The 13,477-nt window shown below is 37.9% G+C and overlaps 1 protein-coding gene across 2 annotated transcripts in view; it reads right to left on the reverse strand.

Annotated features, from left to right (window-relative positions):
- The window catches only part of GNRHR (gonadotropin-releasing hormone receptor), a 17,422-nt gene extending 5,828 nt beyond the window's left edge, over window positions 1-11,594 (reverse strand). The window contains exon 1 of one of the 2 annotated variants that reach the window (XM_010848904.1): window positions 10,994-11,594. In XM_010848904.1, the coding sequence (XP_010847206.1) occupies window positions 10,994-11,515 (522 nt within the window). In that variant the 5' untranslated portion in view covers window positions 11,516-11,594. The remainder of the gene's footprint in view (window positions 1-10,993) is intronic. The other variant, XM_010848905.1, reaches the window with a different exon arrangement.
- Window positions 11,595-13,477: the final 1,883 nt, after the last annotated feature.

A 13,477-nucleotide genomic window follows, 5' to 3' on the forward strand; every position in this document is an offset into this window, starting at 1 on the left:
TGTATTCTTTTTAATGGCTGAGTAATACTCCATTGTGTATATGTACCATAGCTTTCTTATCCATTCATCTGCTGATGGACATCTAGGTTGCTTCCATGTCCTGGCTATTATAAACAGTGCTGCGATGAACATTGGGGTACACGTGTCTCTTTCCCTTCTGGTTTCCTCAGTGTATATGCAGATCTTATTTTTAGTATCATTCTCTACCAAAAGGAATCAGAGCTCATTGGCGAAGTGCGTAATCCCAAGGTTGGGGCAATCAAAGCACAATAAGTCGTTGGAACACCTGCTGTGCCAAAAAGTCTGGAAATGCCCAGAGAATGATGGAGCATGTGAAAACATTTCAGGCACCAGCTTGAAAGAGGTCCCATTGGCCAAATTTGGGATAGTTTAAGCATGAAAACAAACAAACAAACCCTGATAGAAAAGAATAAGAGTTCAAATAAAGAAACCATGACTCCATGCTGATGTAAATGACAAAACCAGAATAACAAATACATGGGGAAAGGAAAAAGCTCTTTACTATACAGAAAGTCAGCTAGTAAATGTAAAAGATACAATGGAAGTAGTGATTACCATTTTGTAGTTACTATAATAATAATTGATTCAGGCAAGATCACCAATGAATGGCAAAACATTATAAACAGTAAAGTAATAACTTTACAGTAGAGAAATAACCAAATAATTAAGCTAACATTGCCAATAATGGGACAGATTGACAGCATCTGCTTCCTTCTAGAAAGCATTGAGAAGAACTCAGAGTCACCTCTTTCATGTTTTTGTTAAAAATCAAATCAGTCAATCCTAAAGGATATCAATCCTGAGTATTCATTGGAAGGACTGATGCTGAAGCTCCAATACTTGGGCCACCTGATGGAAAGAACTGACTCATTAGAAAAGACCTGATGCTGGGAAAGAGAGAAGGTGGGAGGACAAGGGGATGACAGAGGATGAGATGGTTGGATGGCATCACTGACTCAATGGACATGATTTTAAGCAAGCTCTGGGAGATAGTGAAGGACAGGAAAGCCTGGTGTGCTGCATTCCATGGGGTTGCCAAAAGTCGGATACGACTGAGTGACTGAAGAACAACAATGTAGACAAAGAATGTCGCCTACACAGTAAACAAAGGATGTTGTGGCCATCAAGTTATTAGCCACTGTACTTACCCTCAGGAGTGCTCCCTAAGGAGTGGATTCAGGATGGAGAAAAGTAGAAACATGGCCCTAGATAGTTAAGATGATGTATCAAAGGAATGATCACAATAAGCCCAAACTCTTGCATTTTTCTGTACTTAGAAAAGCGCTACATTCATTAACCTGAGATGTATGGTTTTTCTTTAATTAGCAACAATCTTCTGATGTTCTGACTACCAGGTTTTTGTTGCAAAGAAGCCTCCTATTAAAAACTCCTGGCTCCTCTGTTGCCTCTTATGAATTGGGAGCAATCTGAGAGACTGTCTTCTAGGCTTAAGTTCTCAAAAGTCTACTGAATAAAACATATTTCTCAACTTTTAGGTCATAGATTTTTTTTCAGTTGACAAGTGCACAACCTGAATCTACCCCCAAGAAAATATCAATCAAACTCAAATTGAGGGGCATTCTACAAAACAACTTGTCTGCACTCTTCAAAAATGTCAGTGTCGTGAAATACAAAGAAAGACCAAGGAACTGTTCTAGTTTAAAGGAGACTAAAGAGACAAAGGGTCTTACCAGGTGACTCAGTGGTAAAGGATCTCCCTGTCAATGCAGAAGACACAGGTTTGATCCCTGGGTTGGGAAGATCCCCTGGAGTAGGAAATGGCTACCCACTCCAGTATTCTTGCCTGAAAAATTCTGTGGATAGAAGAGCCTGACAGGCTACAGTCCATGGGGTCAGAAAGAGTTGGACACGACTGAACACGCAAGCAAAGAGACAAGGCGACTGAACCTCTCGCATAATCTTGAATTTTCTTTTATTAAAGGGAATATTATTGAGACAGCTGAGAGATGAATAGGGCATATAGATTAAATGGTAGTACTTCAGTTCAGTTCAGTCACTCAGTTGTGTCTGACTCTTTTCAACCCCATGGAATGCAGCACGCCAGGCTTCCCTGTCCATCACCAACTCCTGGAGCTTGATCAAATTCATGTCCATTGAGTCGGTAATGCCATCCAACCATCTCATCCTCTGTCATCCCCTTCTCCTCCTGCCTTCAGTCTTTTCCAGCATCAGGGTCTTTTCCAAGGAATCAGTTCTTCACATTAGGTGGCCAAAGTATTGGAGCTTCAGCTTCAGCATCATTCCTTCCAATGAATATTCAGGACTGATTTCCTTTAGGGTTGACTGGTTTGATCTTGCAGTCCAAGGAACTCTCAAGAGTCTTCTCCAACACCACAGTTCAAAAGCATCAATTCTTTGGCAGTCAGTAGTACTGTATTGGAGAAGGCAATGGCAACCCACTCCAGTACTTTTGCCTGGCAAATCCCATGGACGGAGGAGCCTGGTAGGCTGCAGTCCATGGGGTTGCTAGGAGTCGGACACGACTGAGTGACTTCACTTTCACTTTTCACTTTCATGCATTGAAGAAGGAAATGGCAACCCACTCCAGTGTTCTTGCCTGGAGAATCCCAGGGACAGGGGAGCCTGGTAGGCTGCAGTGTATGGGGTCACACAGAGTCGGACACGACTGAGGCGACTTAGCAGCAGCAGCAGCAGTACTGTATTAATGTTAATTTCCCGATTTTGATACTTTATACTGCGCTTATGTGCTAGAAAAAATACACTGAGGTATTGAGAGAGGCATCATGTCTGAACTTTTAAACAATCCATAAAAACATGCATACAAGAGAGAGTATAAGCAATGTAGCAACATGTTAATATTTGGGGAATCTGAGGGAAAAGTATCCTAGAAATCTTTGTATGATTCTTGCAGCCTTTCCCTAAGTGTGAAATTATTTTAAAAAAAGAACTTGTTGAGTCAACAAGGAAACAATGCAAGTGGTTTTCACAAACAAGTTTTAGTTGACATTTATTCATTCTTTCCCAATTTGTCAAGCACACTTCTTACTTCATAATTTCCAAAATTTTCTACTGAAAAACTTCATTTTACCACAAAACATCATTAAAATGAAGAGATAAGAGTGCCCAAGAGCTTTAAAACTGATAACAAGTTAATTCAAACAAAAATGTTGCAGGTTTGTTTTTTTGATTTTTTTTTTTAAGTTTTAAGCAAGTGAGGGGCAGTATTCATTTTTATTTAGTTGTTGACTGAATTAGTAAACTTAAATTCCATTTAGTTAATTTAATAAGCTCAGAATTTCTTTCCTTTTGGGGGTGGCAGAGTGGAAAGAGTATACCTTAAAAAAATACTGTTTTCCTCTTTGCTTGTAGAGTAGAAAAGTTTTAATAAATATAAAATATAATAAACAAAATAAATACATATATAATAAGATCTAAGTACATATAATATAAAATACAAGCCTATTTTATTTGTAATTAAAATGCTGATTTTCAGTTTGTGATCTTTTCAGCTTCAAGGGCAAACAAGAATTTTTAGGTTAATCCACTAGAGGGCGCCCAATGACAATATTATCAATCTTAAAGTCAAGAAAAGCAAGTTCAGCTAATTCTGTTTTATGATCCAGATCAATTTTTTCCATGTTACAAAGTGACCCTTTCAGTTTTTCCATACTTCTTTGCAAACTGCCCTTATTTAAAGTTGAGTTTTGAATTTGACCCAACAGGTGTTGTGAATTGAAATCTTTGGAAGGGTTTTTCACATGACCCTGAGAGTCTTCTAACTCTTAAAAATCGTTTTTTCTTCCCATCTCCCTAGTCAGCCTTGGAACCATATAATCTGAATTTGATTTTCTGCTCTGCACAGGGTCACATTTTCACTTTAATAGTTCATATTTTTAAGTTATAATGATGAGTCTTTCAATGAAAAGGACTTTATAGTACTATGGTTTGAATTTGGTTTTCATCTTTATGTAATGAATGCTTGTTTTTAAAGCAACTCCTTGGTCATAAAACTATACTTGGTACACTCTGTCATGAAAGATGAACTAAATATATTGTGCTATCAAGAAATTAAATATTTCTTAGGGGAGATACAGCATGTATGTGACAACTATAATACTCAATAGACTGTGACAAGTTCCGAAGGAGAGTTATAGTGTTATGAAAATTCAGAATTTTACTCACCCACCAACTAATTTGTTTTAGGCTTCATTCAGTTTATTTTCAACTCCAAGACCATGTTCATTTGAATGATTAATATAGGGATATACTTTACTTCCAGTGATTCTTTCATACTTGGATGATATTTCAAAAGTTTCTTTGTTTCTCCTCTCTCATGCCTGGCCCCAGTTCTCATCAGTGTTTACTTTATTTTGCCCTAAACAATAGCAGTTTGTTCTCCACCTTTACAGTCGCTTGCAGATGCTATTCCTCTTAGCACATAATTTTTAACCTTCGCCTTACCCCATATTAGTGACACCATGACTTAATCTTTCTGAAGGTGATTATCTTTAGATGCTATGCTTTAGGTTCCTCTTGGGATTCCCTGCTAAGACAGTAATGAATCCGTCTGCAAAGTAGGAAACCCGGGTTCGATCCCTGGGTTGGGAAGATGCCCTAAAGAAAAGAATGGCTTCCCACTCCAGTATTCTTGCCTGGAGAATTCCATGGACAGAGGAACCTAGTGGGCTAGGGAGATATAAATAGTACTTAACTCTAGGGACTGTCATGACAGTTAACAAGCGAATACTTGCAAAGCACCTAGAGTAATGCCTGGCCCACAGTTAGCACTATATAAATCATAGCCATTATTAAAAAATTTTTTGAGGCACACAATATATAAATATATATTGCATATGTTTACATATTTATAAATTTATACCATATTTTTCCTGATATCACTTAACTATTTATTCTCACCTTAAGATTTTCCTGCCTTTTCCTTCTCTAGCCTCTTACAGGAAAAAAGAGACAGTATTGCACACTGTGATACAATGATATGCATGCATGCTCAGTCGCTCAGTCATGCCAACTCTTTGTGACCACATGGACTATAGCCCACCAGGCTCTTCTGTTCATGTAATTTTCCAAGCGGGTTGGAAATCCTGGTGGTTAGGATTCTGGGCTTTCACTGCTGAAGCCCGATTTCAATCCTGCTAGGGGAACTGAGATCCTGCAAGTCGCACAGCATGACCAGAGACAAATAAAAAAACAAAAAGCAACACAGAAGCATTTAACACAATTCCTGGCACATATTTATGTACTGAATAACTATTATTTATCAAAATAATCATCACCATTATTGTTATTTCTGCTACTAGTATGCTGTTACTACATTCCAGTAACATTTTTTGGCATATTGTACACATGTAGTGAGTATTTATTGAATTTAAGCTGCTTGTGGGTCTTCCCAGGTGACACTAGTGGTAAAGAACCCTCCTGCCAATGCAGGAGACATAAGCGATGCCACTTTGATCCCTGGGTCGGGAAGATCCCCTGGAGGAGGGCATGGCAACCCACTCCAGTATTCTGGCCTGGAGAATTCCATGGACAGAGGAGCCTGGCAGCCTACAATCAGTCCATAGGATTGCAAAGAGTCAGACATGACTGAAGTGACAGCATGGATAGAGCATGCACAAGCTGCTTGTCAAGTTCAGAAGAGCCTGCTAGCATTGTAAATTTATGTTTGTAACAGGCAAGCCTCCACATTTATTCAGACCACACATCTTCACACCAAAGAATAAAGGAATACTCATATACAACAGACCCTCCAAATCTTTGGGTTCCACATCTGCAGATTCAACCAACTGCAGATGGAAAAATATTCAGAAAAAATTTTTTAGAAAGTTCCAAAGAGTAAGACTTGAACTTGGAAAGCTCCAGCAACTGTCTATATAATATTACATTGTATTTACAATTATTTACACAGCATTTACATTGTATTAGGTATTATAAGTAATCTAGAGATGATTTAAAGTATATAGGAGGATGTACATAGGTTACAGGCAAATAGTATACCATATTTTATAGAAGGGACTTGAACATCTGGGAAATTTCTTATCTGAGGCCACCACGGTGGGGAAGGAGGATGTCTAGGAACCAATCCCCTGGGGATATCAAGGGTGACTGCATTTTCTCTTCAGGCCTGGGTTACCTACAGAATTAAAAAGCTGTCAACATATAATTCTCCCTAGTAACACAGAGAAACTAGTGATGTGAACTCTATCTGCAAATAATCTGCTGCTCTGGAATTCTTGTGGTCTTAGATGACAGTCATCAGAAACCTTGCGTTTTTTAATTGGAAATGGACACACCAGATTCAGGAAATGTTTTCTGCTTAACATGCACCTACTAGCCTGACCACAGTAAGTCTTAAGTCAGATATCCTTTCAAGTCCTGTTGGCTGTCTTGCCTTGCCTTCCTCTCCCTTCCGCCTTTTCTTCCTTTCTTATCCTATGTTTAGAAACAATACCTCCAAGACTTGAATCATTATGCTCTGGCATATAAATCTTTTAGAGTGAATAAGACAGCTTAGTGACTAGGGAGGACATTGGCCAAATTTACTTATCAGTCAGAATAAATGTCATAATTTTTTGAAGCAATCTTTACATAAGCAATTTTATTTGCTGTTTCTTAAATAATTATTTTATTTTCATACTCATATTTCCCTAATACTTTTTTCTCCTGACTTCAAAAATCCTATTATGAAGGAAGTAATTAAGGTAGGAAAAGGGGAAGAAATGAATAGTAATGCATTTTTAAGACTTTATACTTAAAGTCTTATATATGATTGTGTATATCTTACTCTTTATAGCACTTTTTACAATGACCCTTTTAAACTTGGTTAAGTAAATTACTCAGATAGCTGGTAAAAGACAGCACTGAGATTTGAAACCAGCTTTGTTTAAATCCCACTGCCTTTCAGACTTGCAGGGATATCTGAGGTCTTCTGAGACTAGGACTGGAGCTGGTGAATGGTCAAACAGAGGACTGGGGCTCCCTTATCCCTATTTGACCAGAGCAACTCCACTTATATCTGCTTCATTTATTGAAGCTCCACACAGAATTTCATTTTAAATAAAATTCAATTACAAGCAAAAGTATAAAATTGTGGTCACAGGACACTGAAAGTTTTGGAAATATATCCCCAAACCATCACAGAACTCTGAGGTGATCAGCAAGGTGGAGAAGCAAGGTGGTCAGTTTGAAAGTTGGTCATTCTGAACTCTAGCAAAATGTCATAAATTCTCAGGTTCCTGGGAACATGACAACTAGCTTGTTAATTTTTTTTTCTTTTTCCAACCTAGCATGAATTAATCAAGTGATAGAATATCCATATATATACCAAAGGATGAATACAATCCTAAAGGAAATCAATCCTGAATATTCATTGGAAGGACTGCTGCTGAAGCTGAAGCTCCACCTGATGTGAAGAGCTGACTCATTAGAAAAGACCTTGATGCTGGGAAAGATTGAGGGCAGGAAGAGAAGGGGACGACAGAGGATGAGATGGTTGGATGGCATCACTCACTGACTCAGTGGACATCAGTTTGAGCAAACTCTGGGAGATGGTGAAGGACAGGGAAGTCTGGTGTGCTGCAGTTCATGGGGTCACAAAGAGTTGAACATGACTGAGCAACTGAATAACAACAAACACAGGATGAAAATTAAAAGTCATCCTTTCAAACGCCTTTTAAATTAGCCACAACAGGATGTGCTTTTGTCAATGGGCTTTGTGGGGCGTGGTGAAGCGTGAGCTGTACTCACTGCGTCAAACAGCCTGGAAATCAAAAGCCTTTCCTATCTCTTGTCTTCCCCATCACGCACACATTACATTACTCACAGGGTTGAAGCCTCTTTTATTCAGAGAGAAAGAGCAGAGAGCTATAATAAAAAGATAAACTGGACTCAACAAAAAGACAGGAATACAACAGGTCAAGTGGCATTGGGCAAACAATTAATCCTTTTAAGTGCATACTTTTCAAACTGCGGGTTGTACCCATCAGTTAGTTGTAATCAGTAATAAAAAATGATTTGGAACAGAATAGAGTATTTATTTTATGAAAACTTTTCTCAGTTATAGGTCTATGAGAGATAGATTAAGTCTTCATGTAGTCTGTATTTCTTTCTTTCCATTACTGTCAAGAAGGTTTGAAGGACATTGATTTCAAAGGTTCTCTTTGAATGGTCTTTTTTATGTGAAATGGGGATAATAGCATAGCCTTTACGTACCTCACAGAGTCCGTGTAAATACCAAATAAGATTATGAATGTGAGGTCTTTCAGGAAACTTCAGCAAAGTGCTTTATCAATTTAAAGTGCTGCTGAAAGCAAGAATGAGTCATTTGTTTTACAAAATGAAATCACGTCAATACTACCATATTCTGTGACCCATATGTAAATTTTCTTATGTACATCATTTTAATAATGTACAACATGATGGCCACAGTTAACACTGATGTATGATGTTTAGAAAAGTTATTAAGAGAGTAAATCCTAAGAGTGCTCATCACAAGGAAAGAAAACTTTTTTCTTTTCATTGTGTCAATATGAGATGATGTAAGAAGTTAGCTGAAACTATTGTGTTAATCATTTCACATTATATGTAAATCAAGCTATCATGCTGTACACGTTAAACCTACATGGTGATGTATACAGACTGTTTTTCAAAAAATTGAAAATGAAGAAAAACAAAAAAATCATTTAATCCTTGTGTAAGACTCATGAAAGTTATATGGCTTCCACATTGTTCTCAGAGTTTCCCCCAGCTATCTTCTGTTATATACATCCATTCCACCTCCATTTATTGATTCATCTATCCAAACTTTGTTTTCATTTTAGTAAAAGGTGAAAGGTTTATTTGATCTGAAGAGGAATCAGAGTATCCAAACATTTAAAATTTATATTTTTTTGGGTGTCTCATTAAGTACTGTGAATATGAATTAAATTGAACACAACAGTTTTCACTGTTGTAGCAGCACATATCATAATGGCAAAGACAAACAAGTACATAATTACAACGTTTTCTGACAAAGAAACAGTGTGCTATGAGTTCAAAGGAAAGGCAGCAACCATGAAATCTAATTTCCTGCCACTGTCAATCTGTCACTTGAGCCAAACAAGTCTCCTTTGAAAATTAATCGCTTTACAACTTTTGCTGAAAAATATATGTGATCCTTGGCTTTTTTTTTCCATTCAAATACATTCATCTTTAAAAACTCAGTTTAGGGCTTCCCTTGTGGCTTAGCGGGTAAAGAATCTGCCTACAGTGAGGGAGACCTGGATTCGATCCCTGGATTGGGAAGATCCCCTGGAGGAGGGCATGGCAACCCACTCCAGTATTTTTGCCTGGAGAATCCCCATGGGCAGAGGAGCCTGACAGGCTACAGTCCACCCGGTTGCAATGAGTCAGACATGACTGAACAACTAAGCATAAGACCTATTATATAAGCATTAATAAAATTGTTAAAGACCTTTTAAAAAAAAACTCAGTTTATCCTACTTTTACCCTTCCTTCACCATTTTAACTTTAATAATTCATCTCTCTCTCTTCTTACACTGGTAATAGACTTGAAAACTTTTTTGTACATAGTTGTATTCATTTTGTATAAGTTTTATTTCTATAACTGAATGACATTTTTTTGTCTCTTTATTTCATCAGTAGCTGGTTCAGTGTTAGGAACCCAACTTGTGTTTATCTTCTCTAAGAAAATTGAACAATATATAAATACACATCACTCATAGTTCAAAGAAATAAAATGGAAAATTTCAGAGCATAAACCTTTGCTAAGTAACCTCATTTAAGTAACATATTTGCTAAATTAATTCTTGTATATGCAGTCACTGTGAGAATAATTTTAATATACTTTTCTCCAGGGAAATCAAAGCATTTTGGTTTTTTTGTGCCATAAAACACACACTGATATACAAAAAATGTCAAGTGAGGAATTGGTGGGAGAATATAGTTATCTAACTTTCTAGTGTCCTGAACTATTTAGTGCATCTTGTGTGGCAGCTTTTGTCTGTTTGTTTGTTTTTATGCCAGCTGGCTAGTTTAGAATCTCTAGATAAATTTCTATTTGTAGTGACAAGTTTTTGGAGGATCATGGTAAACTCTGACTTCCTGACACATCCCTGTACCCTGGATTCATCACAGGGTACATTCACAAACATAGAGACAATTTGGTCATCTTTGCCATTTTCAAGAATGCATCGTCTTCTTCAGAGAGTTGGCTGTTGAAAAGGCAGATTCTGAAGATCCATCAACTGGGGTGCCTCTGATAAAGACAGTCTGGAGGGCTATCTGCTTTCTGAAGGAGAGGGCCTTGCCTGCACCAACAGCCATAGAGTTTTGCTAACAGCCTGTTACAGTCTCATCTACCTCCAGATAAAGCTCAAGTCAACCTCATGGAAATGTTCAAATATCCAAACGTCTAAGATGTCCCACATTTCCTTTTATTCAATCCCCCCCAGCTGCAAACTGCAGAACATACTAATTAAGGATAGTTCTTTCTATGCTGCAGTGACAGAAGACTCAAGAAGTTCCAAATAAAACAAGTTATGCATACTTTCTACCTATGCAAATTTTATTGTTCCTAAAGATTCCCCCAATTTACCATGTCAACCAGAGTAAAAGAAAATGTAGATGAAAGAATCAAATGAGGATGAGTTCAAATTTGAGAATAGCTTCATTTTGAGGGAGCATTTACTATGTACCAGATAGTATGATAGAAAACTTAACAAATGATTTGTTTAATCATTACAAAGGTGCATCAAGTAGACGTTACCTCCATTTTATAAATGCAAGACCTGAAACCCAGAGAGGTTAAGATATTTGCCAAAGGTAACAGAGCAGAGTCAGGATTAAATTCCACACTCTGACTTCCAGAGCCCAAGCTCTTAGAGATAATACAATACTACCTTTGACAAGACCTTCATTCAGATTTAGATAGGAAATCTGTAATCTCCATAAAAAGTTTGCAATGTTGGTTTACCTGTGGTCCAGCAAAGATGCTACTGAGAAGCCAGGCCAAGCCAATCATGAACTGTCCAAGCTTGCCGTTGCTTTTCACTGCTAGAGGCTTGGTGATCGCCAGCGAGCGGTCGAGGCTGATCACCACCATCATGAAGGCAGGGGCATACATGGAGAAAAGCTTCAGATAGCTGAGGACTTTGCAAAGGAGCTCTCCAGCATACCATTGAACAGTTATGTTCCACATTCCATCCAGTGGCATAACAATCAGAGTCTCCAGCAGGTTGGCTAAAGTCAAATGTTTTAAAAGCAACTTCATTCTCGAGAGTTTTTTCCTCTTCTCTTTCCTTTGAGTCCAATTCTGAAGTTTCAACAAGAAAGAAGTGTTGAAAATTGTGGAGAGTAGAAAAAGGAAGAAAGTAACTGTCACTCGGATCTTTCCAGATAGGGTCAGGGTGGGGAGGCTGCCTGGTGTTAGAGGGATGCTGCTGTTGATCGATGAACAGTGGTTTTCATTCTGTTCAGGAGAGTCACTGTTTGCCATCCTTTATGGCTGATGCAGCTTCAAGACTCGTGTTTCTGGCACTTCTGATATTTTATTGTAATTGCACTTGGAGTCCTGTTTTATTTCAGCCTTCTTTGGCTGATAACGTCACAGGTTTATATTTATGTCAAATTTTGTCCCTGAGATATTTTGTATTTAAAGTGAAAGATCAAGGTGAACTTGTTTTGTGGGCTTGTAATCCAGCAGGGTGCTAAAGCAAAGCAGACAAACACTTTCTGAGGGCCAAATGTAACTGTAGTATCTCAGCAGATGGCCTGGTTTTCACAACATTTTTCCTAAGTGAAGAAGGACGTTTGAAACTTAATTTTGTAATTAAAATTCTCTTAGGATATTATTCAAGTAAATTTAGTGAAGATGTTTTCTAAAAAAAAACGTTAAGTGTTCTGTTCAATACATGCAAAATGAAAAAGAAGAAAATACTAAAAAAGAACTTGATCCAGTTAAGATTTGTAATTTAAAGAATCACAAATTTGTAATTTCTCAAAAAATTTGTTTTCTTTTCAATCACACAATGCTGAGCATCCAAACACTAGATAAATATATTTATTCAGAACTGTCCTCTATGAAACATCAAACTAATACCTTAACAGTTAGAATCAATTTGATCTAATATTGAGATGCATTCAAATTTATCAGTCTTAATGTTTAGATAAAATCATTAACTTCATGAAAAATTTTTATTATTGCTTTGATTTTATAATTGTCTAATTATTGTACTTGCCGTTTTTGCACATTATTTCATAGGGTAGCTTGGTATTAGAGGGAATACTGTATAAATGTCTTAACCACGTCTATGCATGCTTACGGAGAAGGCAATGGCACCCTACTCCAGCACTCTTGCCTGGAAAATCCCACGGACAGAGGAGCCTGGTGGGCTGCAGTCCATGGGGTCGCTAGGAGTCGGACACGACTGAGTGACTTCACTTTCACTTTTCACTTTCATGCATTGGAGAAGGAAATGGCAACCCACTCCAGTGTTCTTGCCTGGAGAATCCCAGGGACGGTGGAGCCTGGTGGGCTGCCGTCTATGGGGTCGCACAGAGTCGGACACTATTGAAGCGACTTAGCATAACCATGCATGTTTATATACAATATACATCCCTTTATATTGTAATTGGATCATTTCACACTAGGGCCACTTAGAAACTTTCTCTGTATTGTTGCTGTATCTTACACATTGAGTGTTTGATGATGTTTCCTACTACTGGTATGATTTAGATTGGAATTTATTAAATTACCAGATTGATTTGTCTCATCAGCTAGTTTGCTTCTGTAGCAGCCAAAGAAAGAATAATGTTAAAAGTAAGGGTGGTTATTTTATTTTATTTTATTTTTTATTTATTTATTTATTTTTAAAAGAAAATCCATCCTGAACCCTCCTCCCTCCTCCCTCCCCATACCATCCCTCAGGGTCGTCCCAGTGCACCAGTCCCAAGCATCCAGCATCGTGCATTGAACCTGGACTGGCATCTCGTTTCATACATGACATTTCACATGTTTCAATGCCATTCTCCCAAATATTGCCACCCTCTCCCTCTCCCACAGAGTCCATAAGCCTGTTCTATACATCAGTGTCTCTTTTGCTGTCTCGTATACAGGGTTATCGTTACCGTGTTTCTAAATTCCATATACATGCGTTAGTATACTGTATTGGTATTTGTCCTTCTGGCTTACTTCACTCTGTATAATAGGCTCCAGTTTCATCCACCTCATTAGAACTGATTCAAATGTATTCTTTTTAATGGCTGAGTAATACTCCATTGTGTATATGTACCACAGCTTTCTTATCCATTCATCTGCTGATGGACATCTAGGTTGCTTCCATGTCCTGGCTATTATAAACAGTGCTGCGATGAACATTGGGGTACACGTGTCTCTTTCCCTTCTGGTTTCCTCAGTGTGTATGCCCAGCAGTGGGATTGCTGGATCATAAGGCAGTTC

Source organism: Bison bison, unplaced genomic scaffold (assembly GCF_000754665.1).
Source record: "Bison bison bison isolate TAMUID 2011002044 unplaced genomic scaffold, Bison_UMD1.0 scf7180017864279, whole genome shotgun sequence".
NCBI lineage: Eukaryota > Metazoa > Chordata > Mammalia > Artiodactyla > Bovidae > Bison > Bison bison.